The sequence below is a fragment of the Rana temporaria genome, chromosome 12 (genome assembly GCF_905171775.1).
Source record: "Rana temporaria chromosome 12, aRanTem1.1, whole genome shotgun sequence".
Lineage (NCBI taxonomy): Eukaryota > Metazoa > Chordata > Amphibia > Anura > Ranidae > Rana > Rana temporaria.
Genome location: NC_053500.1, coordinates 78,213,822 through 78,229,572, shown reverse-complemented (window position 1 = coordinate 78,229,572; position 15,751 = coordinate 78,213,822). Strand labels below are relative to the sequence as shown.

Below are 15,751 nucleotides of genomic sequence, written 5' to 3'. Positions count from 1 at the left end.
GTTAAAACAGGCAGGGAGGAAATTAGGTATCACCTCCTCACTGTCTGTCAAATGCCTCTGAAAAGTGACCTGAGAATTGATCACTTTTCAGTGGAGTATCTGTGAGTGCAAGCCTTTTGGCTCACACTGGTGCTCAACATTTTTTTTGGGGGGGAAGCAATCAAACTGAACAAAAACATCAAATGCAGCCACTGTGCCCCATCATGTGCAGCCACTGTGCCCCATCATGTGCAGCCACTGTGCCCCATCAAATGCAGCCACTGTGACCTATCAAATGCAGCCACTTTGTCCCATCAACTGCAGCCACTGTGCCCCATCATGTGCAGCCACTGTGCCCCATCAAATGCAGCCACTGTGCCCCATCAAATGCAGCCACTGTGCCCCATAAAATGCAGCCACTGTGCCCCATAAAATGCAGCCACTGTGCCCCATCAAATGCAACCACTGTGCCCCATCAAATGCAGCCACTTTGTCCCATCAAATTCAGCCACTTTGCCCCATCAATTGCAGCCACTGTGCCCCATCAAATGCAGCCACTTTGACCCATCAACTGCAGCCACTATGCCCCATCATGTGCAGCCACTGTGCCCCATCAAATGCAGCCACTGTGCCCAATCAAATGCAGCCGCTGTGCCCCATCAAATGCAGCCACTGTGCCCCATCAAATGTGTTATATCCTCTGTGTTGTGAGGGACACAAGACTCTGGTCTGGAACAATGGATGTTTATTCAGTACAGGCTGAACACTGCAACATGCATCTCAGGACAATACATATCTCTGCTTTCTACATGTGCTCTCTCTAAGATGGCTACTATGCCCCTTGACCCTTGTCATCACTGCTGGGTGGAGCCAGCCTTAAAGTGCCAGTACATGTGGAACTCTTCAGGTATAACAAAATGCAACCACTGTGCCCCATCAAATGCAGCCACTTTGTCCCATCAAATTCAGCCACTTTGCCCCATCAAATGCAGCCACTGTGCCCCATCAAATGCAGCCACTTTGTCCCATCAAATGCAGCCACTGTGCCCCATCATGTGCAGCCACTGTGCCCCATCAAATGCAGCCACTGTGCCCCAATAAATGCAGCCACTGTGCCCCATTAAATGCAACCACTGTGCCCCATCAAATGCAGCCACTTTGTCCCATCAAATTCAGCCACTTTGCCCCATCAAATGCAGCCACTGTGCCCCATCAAATGCAGCCAATGTGCCCCATCAAATGCAGCCACTGTGCCCCATCAAATGCAGCCACTGTGCCCCATCAAATGCAGCCACTGTGCCACATCAAATGCAGCCACTGTGTCACATCAAATGCAGCCACTGTGCCCCATCAAATGCAGCCACTGTGTCCCATCAAATGCAGCCAATGTGCCCCATCAAATGCAGCCACTGTGCCCCATCAAATGCAGCCACTGTGCCACATCAAATGCAGCCACTGTGTCACATCAAATGCAGCCACTGTGCCCCATCAAATGCAGCCACTTTGTCCCATCAAATGCAGCCACTTTGTCCCATCAAATGCAGCCACTGTGACACTCCCTCCACCCACTCGCTGTCTGACCAACACTTACCACATCTTGGTGGCGGGTCAGGCATGAATCTATCCATTTTACATATAGGAGTGGCATAATGGAGGGGGCAGTGCCCGTGTGCCCTTAATGGACAGGCCGCCACTGTGGCGGTTTTCCATAGCCCCAGTCCCTCATACTTCTAATTAGGTTGTGCGTTTTGCTGCATTTTTTGGAATTGCACCACAGATGCAGCATGCAGGACTTTTTGTGCACTTTCAGGACATGCAGCAAAAATGTACAACCTAAGGCCCCTTTCAGACGGACGGCTGTTTTCCCGCAGTTAAAAGCACTACAAATGTTTTGTGAAATTCAAGGCTCCAGGCACTGCGATTAGCTGCATTTGCACTTTGCGATTACATGCGTTTACGTGCATTTAATTGCGGCCGCGTTTAGCTGCGGTATTCGTTTCCATAGCAACCCTTTCTATTTTTTTTTGTTTTTGTTTGGTTCCCTTGAATTCTACCCATGATGCATTTCGGTCCTCTGCATTTCAAAACATCTATTTCCTGTCTCCTTTGTTCCCTGGCTGAGTGTGTGTTGGAGTTTGGAGTGAGAGGAGCGTTCTGTGTATTGTATTGAGATCTTTCAAGATGAATGCATGTATGGGTAGTTTGATGGCAATGCTCATCTTGCTATTCATGAAAATGAAGAGGAGAAGAGCTATCGAGTCCAGAAGACGTCTCCGTCGTTACTGGGTGCACCCTTTAACCTCACAGCGTCTTTCTATTGGCTACTTTGCCCTGATGTTCGGTGAACTTAAAACCCACGGTGATAAGTTCTATAACTACACAAGGATGTCGGTGGAGAGTTTTGACGAATTGTTGGGGCTTGTTCGAGGACGAATCATCCGACAAAGGACCAACATGAGACGATGCATAAGTGAGGAAGAACGGCTGTTACTTACTTTAAGGTAGGTTTTTCATATCATTCATGCACATGCTGGTGTACCGATATGGACAATAGTGTATGTGTGATTGTATATGTACATGTATATAAGTGTATATCTATTTACTTGCAATATATATATATATATATATATTCATATTGCATAGATTCTCTCTATATCTATATCTATATATATTATAGAGAGAGAGATATCTATATATATATATAACTATATATATATATGAAAAAGCAATCATTTTTCTTCCATCGTTTTCGTCTTTGGTCTTTGATGAAAAGTCTCCAGCTAAGCCGCTGCTTTTTTTTTCTAACAGAATTCTATTTATGTGTATCGTAATACAGAACTCTATTTATGTGTAGAACTCTATGTATGTGTATCGATTGAATTGTTCTTAATTATTGTATTGCAGATACCTTGCCACTGGAGCGAGTTTCACCTCACTTCATCATCAATTCCTAATGGGGATTTCAACTGTGTCAACCATAGTACATGACACCTGTATTGCCATTTGGGAGGAGTTGAAGAGCACAGTCATGCCGGAACCAACAATCAGCTTGTGGGAAGAGATAGCGGAGGAGTTTTGGGAGAAGACAAACTTTCCAAATTGTATTGGAGCATTAGACGGGAAACATATCAGGCTCATCAAGCCACCAAACTCTGGTTCCCGCTATTTCAACTACAAGAAATATTTCTCCATTGTGCTGCTGGGACTGAGTGACGCAAACATGCGCTTTGTAGCGGTGGACGTTGGAGCATACGGGAGCTCTGGAGATTCACGAATTTTTAGAAATTCCATGATGGGACAGCGTCTGCAGTATGGGGATTTTAATGTACCACAGCCAAGGCCTCTACCAGGTACTGCTGGACCAGATCTACCCCTGGTAGTGCTAGGAGATGAGGCATTTGCCTTATCCACTCACCTCCTCAGGCCCTATACTAGGCACGGTCTTACTGCCAAGAAGCGCATCTTCAATTACCGCCTGAGCCGTGCACGCAGAATGGTGGAGTGCGCCTTCGGTATTTGTACAGCTAAATGGCGTGTACTGTTGACTGCAATGCACTTGGAAGTGGATCACGCTGTCAATGTGGTTTTGGCATGCTGTGTTCTCCATAACTTTCTAAGGGGAAAGGAGATTGCACACAATGAACCACCGTTACCTGTTTGTGAAGAGCACAGAGGGAGTGTTACTACCAGTCGCCCAAGCAATCATGCTCTACAAGTCCGTGAACATTTTTCTGATTTTTTCCTTTCTGATGATGGACAGCTACCGTGGCAGTACGATTATGTTTAGTCTCCTATTTTTTTTAACCATTACATCAACCTTTTTAATATCACTGTTCACATTTTTTCTGTAATAAAAGTAGTTGACAACTTTGTCCAATTAAATCGGATTTATTTTTTGTTTGCTATACAAAAATTAACAAAGTGTATCAAAAATGTGTAAATCATTACAAAAGAACGATGCTTACAAAATATGGTTGCTTGCATCTATACAAAACAATACAAAACTATTTTTTTTATAATATTCCTTATGAACATGCATTTTTCTTCAAGTAAAACATGACACAGAACATTTCCAAAAAAATATAAAGTGACCCATTAGAACAGGGATATGCAATTAGCGGACCTCTTGATGTTGCAAAACTACAATTCCCATCATGTCTCTGCCTCTGGGTGTCATGCTTGTGGCTGTCAGAGTCTTGCTATGCCTCATGGGACTTGTAGTTCTGCAACAGCTGGAGGTCTGCTAATTGCATATCCCTGCATTAGAACATTCCAGAGATATTCCTGATGTGTTGTTAGAAAATCTTTTTTCCACTAAATAGATGTGGACATTAGGTGCATGAACAAAAACTGAAAGTGAAGTTCTACCCTGCCTGAAAAAATATAAAAAAAATATAAAAACAAATTGCCCAAAAACATTGGGGTAGGCGATGGGTCTTCTACCTTTGTCCTCCTACGGCACGAAAGCAGCCGGCACATTCACGAAGAGTGATGCTGCTCGCACACTGCCAGTTTCCTGATGGCGGCATCGAAAGCTAGCAGGATAGAGGGATTGTCCTCCGGGGGGCAGTTTAGATCAAAGGGGTTAATTTAATAAGGCAAAACAACTTAACACTACAAGTGCACTTGGAAGTGCATTCGCTGTAGATCTGAGTAGTAGATCTGATATGGGTGGTAGATCTGCTGATTATTATCTTTCAATCATGTGCAAGCAAATGTGTTTACTATTTTACTTGCATGTCCCCCTCAGATCTACAGCGACTGCACTTCCAAGTGCACTTGTATACTAAATGGATTTGCCTTTAGTAAATATTCCACAAAGTGTCTTTTAAAAGTCAGCAGCTATAGTGTTTGTAGCTGTCGACTTTTTTTCAAAAAAGAGCGGGCGTAGACCCTTGTTAAATACTTTTTATAAGATCAATGCTAAACAGCAAAAATAACTTGTTCAAAAGAGGGGTGCATGTAGCAACATCAGCAGCCATTTTGAATTTAAGTGCTTCAGATTGTGTGCAAAATTCTCCTGAGAGAAAACAATTTTGAGGAACATAATCTTGTTCTCTTTAATTTCTAAATCGTTTCCTAGGTGCATTGTTGGTTCAATTTTCCTTCTATTTCACTAATGTTTTGTTTTCTTCATCTGAATTTCTCACTTCCTGTTTCTCCTCAGTAAGGTGTTTAGTAAGTTGTTCTAAATAACTTTGCATGGCTCGGATGATAGTGGAAAGCGTACCTAGGAGAAACAGGCATTGAGAAAAAAAAAAACCCATATATATATAGAAGGGAAATGGCAGGAAAGAGTAAGTGAACCAACAATGCACAAGCTTAAGGAAACAATTCAGGCCAACCAAGCCATTTAGCAGGGGTTCACCTAATTATTATTTTTTTCAAACAATACATCCAGCACACTAAGCATACTAAGCACTGTATGTAGGGTTTTTTTTTTTTTTGTCTCTGTACATACCGTGATATTGTCATTTTGTTCAGGGCTTCCGGGTTCTGTTAACTGCGGGAGTGGGCGTTCCTATCCTTGGATTTGATGATTGACGGCTTGTGAAACAGTTTCCCTCTCGCCTGTGTCCACCGTATAGTGCCGACTTGCAGCTATGTTATTCCTAGAAATCTGGTGACGCGCGTTGTGCGCCAGGAAAACTGTTGCACAAGCCGTCAATCATCAAATCCAAGGATAGGAACGCCGTAAGCCTTGGACAAAATGCCAATATCACGGTTGGTACGGTCAAAAACAAAGACCTACATACAGTGGATGTGCTTAGTATGCTAGCTGTAATGTTAGAAATTTGTTTTTAGGGTGAACATCCGCTAAACATTACTTTGTGCAAAGATATCAATAAAACATTGCATGAGCAAAAACTAAAAAAAAAAAAAACAGTAATAAAAGTAGAAAAAACTACAAGTTCTGATACACTGGGTAAGAGGAACGCAAGGTAGAAGGGCTTGGTTCACTGCCAACATCTATATGTTGTACGGATTGTGTAGATGAGGGTGAACTGACTGGGTGGGGCTGCCCATGCATTCTCTGAAAACCAGGATAAGATGGGAAGGGTGTATATGTTGGTGGCGGCCCTGCATATGAGTTCATGACTGGTGTGGTGTCACGGCATTCAGGACTGGGCATTGGCTGACTCAAAGAGCCACTAGGTGAATTAAAACCCAGAGCCCATGGTTGAAATTTAGGATATGGGCGTTGCTCTTTGCATGCGGACACTATATACGTTAAATAGGCATGTATATCACCCCTAACATCAGTGCGTTTCTCTGGCGGAATCTCCCTGAGTACACATAGTAACATTCTCAAAAAAATGACATCGGGATCTGAGATGTTGAGGAACTCATCTTTTTTGGCATCATTTTGTGATTGTTTTCTCATTTCTACAATAATACGATTAAAATAATCCTCAAAAGGTGTCTCTTGTTGGCGTGGTCGACGAGTGGTGGAAGAAGATCGTGCTCTCTTGTCAAGATTTCCCTGGAAATAGATAGAATGCATAGATTACGCTTCTGATGTTGAGGTCACACTTGGTGAACAGAGGTCACACTTGATGCTTGCTTAAATATATGTGCCAGTGCTTGTGTCACAGCTTGCAGCACCCGTTTTGAATCGATCAGACACAGGCACTTGTAGTCCCAAAAACCTGTCACTGTACAAAGCCAGAAGTACGACCAAAAAAGATGGAGATCGTGACCAAATTACATACCTGCGGTTCTGGAGGTTCTTGATAATCTTGAGATGAAACTGGAATGGTTTCCTGGCTGGTCTCAGTATTATTTTCTGGTGATGAACTTGCACGCCTTGCGATGGCTCTTGCAGGAACACTTGAGACAGTTCTAGGTAAAAACAATAGAAAACATTACACGTTTTTAAAAACAGTTATCATGAATAGTGTCATGTGTACACAACAGAATAGCCCTCTATCCGGAGCTAGGAGGGGAAAAAAAATGGGTCTACACCTTTCACACTGGAGCGGTAAGGTGCAAACAGAAATCCTGGAAGCAGCATTTTTGGAGTGGTGAGGGAGCGGTGTGTATACCGCTCCTTCAACTTTCAAGCCCGTTCAAATGAATGGGACAGTGCAGCTATACTGCCCACAAAATGTTAGTTAAATAACATATATGTTACTTACGCACGCATCTCGGTGGTGCGCCTCAAGAAAGACAATGCCTCTGCATGGGGGTTGGCCCTACGGCGAGTTGAGGGTGCTCCGCTTCGCTCCGCAGACTTCTCTTCGTTTACTTCTTTCTTGTAGCGGTCGCGTAGGGATCTCCACCTTGTATAAACCTCCTTCCCTGCAATATATATTTCATTGTATAATTTAATAATATATTTTGAAAAAATAAACGCATATAAGCCGTACATTGAGAGAGATTTGCTCTCACCCCCACCCAAGAAACTAGAGAATACACAAACCATTTGACCCCTTTCACTGCAAGTGACAAAAGTGTCCAATCTGTCTGCTAAAATTTAGCTGCCCCTCCTGTTTTTTTTGTTTTTTTAAATTGTCCAGAAAGTACTAATGCCCGACCTTTGTGTGAAAAAAAGGAACAACAATTTGGTTTAGTTGCAGCATTGTCATTGACGCAGCGCTGTATTGCAAAAAAATGGCCTTGTCATTAGGGGGGGTAAATCTTCATTAGTCTGGTTGTAATGAAAGAGCTATGATGCATGTGTACCCTGATACATGAATATACATAAACACCAGAAACTTTGCACTCACCTTGGTTATCTTGATCAGTTGCAGACATTTCGTCCCAGTTCGGTGTTACAAATTTGTACACTTCCTCCCACTTTGACCTCTTCAACACTCTGTCGGCATATCCAGGGCATTCTGGGTCCCATAACTCCGGTCGGGCATGCACCAGGGCTATAATGGCCTCGTGGGAGATATCTCTGGCCGCCATGCTGTCTTCTCCTCTTTCCTCTATCCCTAGTACTTCCTGTGTCATGTCCCAGGTATGCTAATGAATGATGATGTGCTTCCTGTTTTTTTTTTTAAAACGCTGATATCCGCAAGTGACAAAAAAGACTGCGATTGCCTGCGGTTATGTGCATATAGCTGCGCTACATCGCACCTGGACGCATTCAATTCTATTTTTTCTATTCGCACGAAACCGCATGTAACGTAATCGCACGCAAACGCTGTGTGTGAATGGGGCCATAGGCAAACATTGTGTGCTTTTAGCTGCGGTAGAAAAATAGAAAATCCGCAGCTAAAAGCACCATTCTATCCGTCCGTCTGAAAGGGGCCTAATAGAAGTCTATGGGACTGGAGGGTAACATGAAGACAGCATAACATGCCAGAACACCAGCACTGCAGCCAAACTGCAGCATGCCAGTGTGAACCCACATCATAACATCTAGGAGGGCAAGAAACTGTCACAGGCTGCTGTAATATAACACTTAATATGCGACTTGTTGTCACTTACTTGGATGGGACATAATGGACAGTCCCAGGAGAGGCTCACTTTTTTTTTTTTTTTCTAAGGCTGTGGATTCTGAGCTGACTGCTTTGTTTTAACTTTCCTGCCCACAAATCTTCTTCACAAACAACACAGAGCTGCCAGGAGTGTGAGCAGGGAAAGAAAGAGCAGCTCCACCCAGCCTCTGATAAAGCTTTGTGTGGAGGAGGGAGGGGCTGGGCATATCTAACTCAGACTGTCAGCACTGACAGAATCACAGAAGTCATCGCTGCAGTACTGAAACCGGCCATGCCCGCCATCAGAGCTGCTGCACTCGACCAGCTCAGCGGCCTTTTTGCAGGACATTAGAGCAGCCCAGGGGGCAAATGCATTCTTGCAACCCAGCCCAGTCCGCCCCAAGGGCCTAGGTACACCTCTGGGGAGAAGTGACATGCGGGCCGTCGAGGGCCGTTCGCGGGCCGCGATTGGCCCGGGGGCCTCCAAGGACCATTCGCAGGCCGCGACCGGCATATGCCCGATATGCCCTATGGCCAGTCTGGGCCTGTATGGATTATATAAATATGTATAGCAGCCATAGATGTCATAAATAAAGTGTAATAAAGTGATTTGTGCAACAGGCTCATTAAAGGGGTTGTAATGGCAATTTTTTTATTTTTTAAAAATAACAAACATGTTATACTTACCTCCACTGTGCAGCTCGTTTTGCACTGAGTGGCCCCGAAACCTGGTCTGGGGTCCCTGGGCGGCTGTCTCGGCTCCTCCTAGCAAGAACTAACCCCCTTCATGCGAGCTCTCTCGCATATGGGTTAGTTATTGCGTGCGCGCTCCTGTGATACAGTCGGCGGCTATAGCCGACTGTATCACTTGGCCCCTGTGTGTGTGTGTGTGGGGGGGGGGGGGGGTGCGGCATTAAAGGACCCGGCCTTGGGGCGGCACATGAGCAACCATTTCAATTACCAATCTGCTGTGCCTAATCTCCAAATATGAATTTGCAGGACAAAAATTACCATGGGTCAGACTTGAAGACTACCCTGTCATGGAGGTGCAGTTAAGAAAGGAAAAAACAAGACACAGACAGAAAAAAGTTGCTAATGTCTTGGGTGATATGATAGACAATCAGACATGGCAAATGGGGTATTACATGAAATAGAAAGGTAATAAAAAAAATAGTAATCAATGCAAACAAATTACAATTTATCCTTAAGGTGGCCTGGTTTTCTGTTTTACCCACGATTCAGTGTTTATTGAATGTGAGAAGAAATATATTAGTTTAAACTTGTGTGTTGCATGATGAGCCCAAGCAGGTCTTTCTTGATGTGCACCAAGCATTCTGGATTTAATAAGATGCTCAAGGAGTCAACTCGAGCAACAAATATGATAGAACACGTAGAACATTGTAATCTATTTGGACAGCCCTTCTGGCACTGTATTACCAGTAAGTATCTAGAAAAAGCAAACCTACATCTATTGCTTTATTAAGAAGACAGACCAAGCTATCCAGACACTGCTTGAAGTCTTGCTCTGTTTAAGAAAGTCAGAATTTCACAGACACGTTATCTATCTATACCTGATGGCTATAAGCAAGAAAGAACAGGATGCATTGAAAAGCAATTTACATCAGGAGCTGAGCTTTCTGAACACATTGACAGATCTATATTAAGGTATTCTGATAAAAAGCAAGAAAGCCTACAATTACAAAATAACTATAACTGCAATTGAGCTGCAAAGCCCATGGCCTATATCTTTCATCAAACATTTTGATTACACTTGTGTTGACATTAAAAGTAAATTTACTGACAGTAAAGCTTATAAAGGTTAGGCTCTATTAAATTCAGATGACCATTGTACTTTACTTTTTTAGCAGCCACCTTTCAAAGACATGTTATATGCATACACTGGTACTTGAGTGGTTCAAGAAACTTATGCCTTGTACACACGATCGTAATTTCCGATGAAAAAAGTCAGACAGAATTTTTTCATTGGATATTCTGACAGTGTGTGTTCCCAATCGGATTTCTTCCATTGTAAATTCCGACTGACTTAGAAAGAGGACATGTTCTCTTTTTTTCCAATGAAAAAAATTTCTATCGGAAGTTCCGATCGTCTGTGTGGAACTCCGACGGAGAAAAAAAACATGCATGCTCAGAATAAATTTACGAGACGGGAGCGCTCGGACTGATAAAACTAGCGTTCGTAATGGAGATAGTAGTTTAAAGCAGAGGTTCACCCAAATAACATCTATATCAGACCAACTTATTTATACTTCTAACATGTACAGTAAATATTTTTTTTACACTGTACATACCTTATAATCTATATTTGCAATCTGGCTTCCGGGTACTTCTCCCCGCGGGAGTAGGCGTTTCTATGCTGAGGAGGAATGTCCTCTGGGAGGTCGCCAAAATGATTGACGTCCTTTCAGAAAAAGTTCCACCCGGCGGATAAGGCCCCGCCCCCCGTATTGCGTAGGCGCGTCACGAGTCACTGCGTTTCCGAAAGAAGCCGAACATGCAGAGCTGCGAGTCGGCTCTATATAGCGCCTGTGCACCGACTAGGAGCCGCGTAGAGCTGACTGCGCAGGCGCCATATAGAGCTTCTTCATGTTTGGCTTCTTTCGGAAATGCCGTGACTCGTGAAGTGCCTACGCAATACGGGGGGTGGGGCCTTATCCGCCGGGTGGAACTTTTTCGGAAAGGACATCAATCGTCTGGGCGACCTCCCAGAGGACATTCCTCCTCAGTAGTACTGACCAAATTTGGCCTTATTGGTAATATTCATGATGCAATCATGGCTTTGTACTCCAACCCCTCGGCTCGAGTGTTCTCGGCGGATGCCCTCTCTACACCCTTTCAGATCTCCAATGGCACGAGACAGGGTTGTCCTCTATCACCCTTAATATTTATTCTTGTAATAAATAGCAGAAAATATAAGATCCAATGAAAAAATCTCTGGTGTACATATAGCGGGCGTAGAACACAAAATCAGCTTATTCGCAGATGATGTGATCCTCATGGTCACCGACCCTGATCGCTCCCTACCTGAGGTCCAGAGGACGCTTGCCTGGTTCAGTGATGTTTTTTTTTTACAAAGCCAATGAGAAGAAATCATACATACTTAACCTGGGTTTGGACGAACCTACTAGAAATCGGATTAAACTCAAATTCCCATATGTCTGGGCAGAAAATAGCATAACATATCTAGGAATCCAGTTCACTTCCTCCACGAAAACTTTGTTTTCTTCTAATTATCTGCCGATTCGCACTAAATTGCAGACAGATCTCACCAGGTTGGCGTCCTTTGAGTTCTCATGGTTAGGCCGCCTAGCGGCGTTTACAATGTTCCATCTTCCTCAAATACTATATATTTTTCAGACTGTCCCCATCCCTATACCCCTTAGGTACTTTCATCACTACAATCGATCCTATCAAAATTTATCTGGAAGGGAAAGAAAGCCAGGTGTAGTCATACTCAACTGGTGAAACATCGTTTAGAGGGGGGCCTGGGATATGTTAACTTCCGGGACTATTACATGGCTTCCATCCTTACACAAGCAAGGGAATGGTTCTTACCCTGCCCTCCTCTCACAATATGGGGTAAAATAGAAGAATCTTCAGTTCCACACAATAACCTCTCTGCCTGGATGTTCGCTACCACGATGGGGGCAAAGGCCCCTCCCCAACTGTCTCCAACCATACTCGCGACCTTTAAAGTTTGGACCCGATTCACGCAGATGCCCATCACTCACAACATACGTTCCACACTTCCCATCCCTATAGAGACCCTACAAATTCTGATGGTATCCACATCTTACTCCTGTTGGAAAGCCAAAGGATTAATTCACATATCTAATCTGATTGATGGTGACAACCTCAAAACTTTTTCAGACCTTCAAAAACAATATCAACTCCCAAACTCTGACTTATTCCTATATTTACGTACCCGACACTTGCAACATGGACTTGTACAATCCCTCAAAAAGCCTGGATCTACTATAGGTCCCCTACGGTTCATCAAAAGGGGATATCGATGTTCTATAATTTACTTTGCTCCAAAACTACCTTCACTAGCTCCACTGCACTGTCTAGGTGGGAAAGAGATCTGGGACAACACTTCACGCTAGACCAATTTGAAAAGGCTTGCCACTCCACTTATAAGGCCACATGCTGCTCCACTTTGTGGGAACTTGCGTTTAAGCTGACCTATCGTTGGTACTTAAAGCAGAGGTTCACCCTAAAAGAATTATATACCATCCCGTCCAGCATACTAGCGTCAGCTACAGTATGCCCTTTTTTTGCGCTGTATTTACCGTTTAATCCTTCACTTTCTTTTCAGACTCCCGTGGGGAGTAGGCGTTCCTATGAAGAGGGGAACATGATTGACGTCCGGCTATGGTGCGTCACGCATTCCGAAAATAGCCGAAATAGGACTCGGCTGTATACGGCACCTGCGCAGTCAGCTCCTAGTCCGTGCGCAGGCACCATATAGCGCCGTGAAGAGCCGAGACCTAGTCTGGCTATTTTCGGAATGTGTGACGCGCCATAGCCGGACGTCAATCATGTTCCCCTCTTCATAGGAACGCCTACTCCCCGCGGGAGTCTGAAAAGAAACTTAAGGATTAAACGGCATACTGTAGCTGACGCTAGTATGCTGGATGGGATGGTACATAGATGTTTTTTAGGGTGAACCTCCGCTTTAACTCCTGACAAGCTATCCAAATTTGACACCTCACTTGAGAATACATGTTGGAGGAAATGTGGTAAAAAAGGTGACTTGCTACATACTTTATGGGACTGTCCTAGACTTACTCTCTTATGGCAATCAGTGTTTCAACTCCTTTTTGTCGTCACAAAAATGACAATAGACAGATAACCGTCCTTGGCCCTGCTTTCTTTGAATATAGAACGTTTCCCCAACCCAACGAGGACGATCATAATCCATATACTCTTAGCCGCACGCCTTAGTATTACTAGGAAATGGAAGGACTCAGATCCCCCCACTCTAAATGACGTAATCCACACTACACATACTCACTTCACACATGAAACAACACTAGCATTACGTCACGGTAACAAAACGCAAAATCTCAGGAAATGGCGACAATGGACTGACTGGATTAGCTCTCCAGGCCTCGTCGAATCATTCACTTCTCATCTTTGAATGAAACATTTACATAGTTACATAGTAACATACATGACCCACAACACTGTACTGTGTGTTACCCTCCGCCCTATCTATACCCTAATTGTATCTTGGAGAAGGAAATGTGGGGAGGGAGGAGGCACTTCTGAATGGGCACAGATTGGCACCCGATAGGGGTGCTCAGGAGGAGGTGCCCCCACTTCACCCTATTATGATGTGCATATACCTATCTGACAGTCTCTGAGTACCATGTTATGCTATGTTGACTATATGATTCTCAATTTATTTGTTATAATCCCTATTCCGTTGTCTGTGTCGTACACTGCCTTCTCCGTCACATGGTGGGATGTTTCCCTGTTCTATCTGATTGTTAATTCTGTTCTTAAAACGAAAAAAGTAAGAAAACGTTATGTATGTGTACCTTTGATTCTGTACCTTGTAACATCTATCAATAAAAATCTATTGAGATAAAAAAAAAACTTGGGCCTAGATTCATGTACCCCGGCGTAAGTGTGGGTGGGCGTAGCGTATCGTATTTACGCTACGCCGCCGCAACTTAGAGAGGCAAGTGCTGTATTCACAAAGCACTTGCGTCCTAAGTTACGGCGGCATAGCGTAAATGTGTGGGTGTAAGCGCGCCTAATTGAAATTGGGAAGAGGTGGGCGTGTTTTATGCAAATAAAGCATGACCCCACGTAAATGACGTTTTGAACGTATGGCGCATGCGCCGTCCGTGGACGTATCCCAGTGCACATGCATCGGATAGAATGCCTAAGATACGTCGAACACTGCCTACGATGTGAATGTAACTTACGCACAGCCCTATTCGCGTACGACTTACGCAAACGACGTAAAAAGATACGCTTGTTCCGACGTCCATACTTTGCATGGGCTACGCCACCTAGAGACCTGCTTTATCTTTACGCCGGCGTATGTCTTAAGTAAACGGCGTAACTAATTGCAACAGGCGTACGTACGTTTGTGAATTGGCGTATCTTGCTCATTTGCATATTAGACGCGGAAAACAACGGAAGCGCCACCTAGCGGCCAGCGTAAATATGCACCCTAAGATACAACAGCGTAGGAGACTTACGCCGCTCGTATCTTAGCCAAATTTAAGCGTATCTAGTTTCCAGAATACGCTTAAATATACGACGGCGCAGATTTGAACTTACGACGGCGTATCGCTGACGTAAGTCTCTGAGAATCTGGCCCTTGGATTCTAACTAACCTACTGCACCACTTTCTCCCTCTCTCTTTATTTACCCATGCATATATGGTCGCTTCTGTTTTTTACAGCTAGCTGCCTACACTGACACCAGCCAGAAACTTTAACACAGGTCTGGTTCCAGCAGAAGGTGAACTTTGCCTTAGGGAACCTCTGGGCCTTTGGAACTATTTTCAGATCACACTAGTTGCTGTTCTAGCACTCCATTTTTTACCTTATTTGTTTAAAGAGTCAGTCTCTAAAGCCTCAAGACAGTTTTTCTCTAAACATTATTTATGTGATCGAAGGGATTATACTGCCTCAGGTCAGCAATGATTCACTATGTCATTGTGCTGGAAATGCATGAGATCTTTCATAATTGTGTATATCTTTGATACCATTCCAGTCTCGGTATATAATGAGCAGATGCTGTCAACTCAGCAGTAGGGTTGAGCGAACCCGAACTGTAAAATTTGGGTTCGGTACGGACTTTGGGTTTTTTTTGCTCCCGAACTCGAACCCGAATAATTGGAAAAAGTCTGGGTTCGGGTTCCGAGTTCGGGTATGTTTTGGCGCGCTGCACGGCAGCCAATCGCCATTTGTTTTACAACTGTGACTGGGAACTGATCACAGCCATGCCTACTTATGGCATGGCTGTGATTGGCCAGTACAGCATGTGACCCAGCATGTGACCAGCCTCTATATTAGATCGAGTCACACAGCACAGATCGTCACTCTGCTTTAGTTATGATAGGGAAAGGCTGCTGATTCTGCTGCTTAGGGACAGTGTCAGTGAGGTTTGATCCTGCTTCATACATCTAAACAAGCATTCTTTATTTATAGAACTCCGCTCTAGTTATGACAGGGAGAGGCTGCTGAATGATTCTTAGGGACAGTGTCAGTGAGGTTTGATCCTGCTTCATACGTCTAAACAAGCATTCTTTATTCATTGAACTCTGCTCTAGTTATGACAGGGAGAGGCTGCTGAATGAT

The 15,751-nt window shown here is 44.0% G+C and overlaps 2 protein-coding genes across 3 annotated transcripts; one reads left to right on the top strand and one right to left on the bottom strand.

Annotated features, from left to right (window-relative positions):
* Positions 1-1,954: 1,954 nt before the first annotated feature.
* LOC120919221 (protein ALP1-like) lies at positions 1,955-3,861 on the top strand. The gene is made up of 2 exons (XM_040331279.1): positions 1,955-2,480; positions 2,884-3,861. Exons 1-2 carry the CDS (start codon positions 2,161-2,163, stop codon positions 3,764-3,766), a joined length of 1,203 nt encoding a protein of 400 aa, XP_040187213.1. The 5' UTR covers positions 1,955-2,160; the 3' UTR covers positions 3,767-3,861.
* Positions 3,862-5,599: 1,738 nt separating this feature from the next.
* On the bottom strand, positions 5,600-7,999 carry LOC120919219. Of its 2 annotated transcripts, none has more exons than XM_040331274.1 (3): positions 7,119-7,999; positions 6,693-6,822; positions 5,600-6,463 (listed from the first exon to the last, which is right to left on the bottom strand). In XM_040331274.1, exons 1-3 carry the CDS (start codon positions 7,403-7,405, stop codon positions 5,885-5,887), a joined length of 996 nt encoding a protein of 331 aa, XP_040187208.1. In that variant the 5' UTR covers positions 7,406-7,999; the 3' UTR covers positions 5,600-5,884. The 2 variants fall into 2 exon arrangements, with proteins under 2 accessions (XP_040187208.1, XP_040187209.1); XM_040331275.1 differs by having other exon boundaries at positions 6,693-6,810.
* Between the last annotated feature and the right edge of the window lie 7,752 nt (positions 8,000-15,751).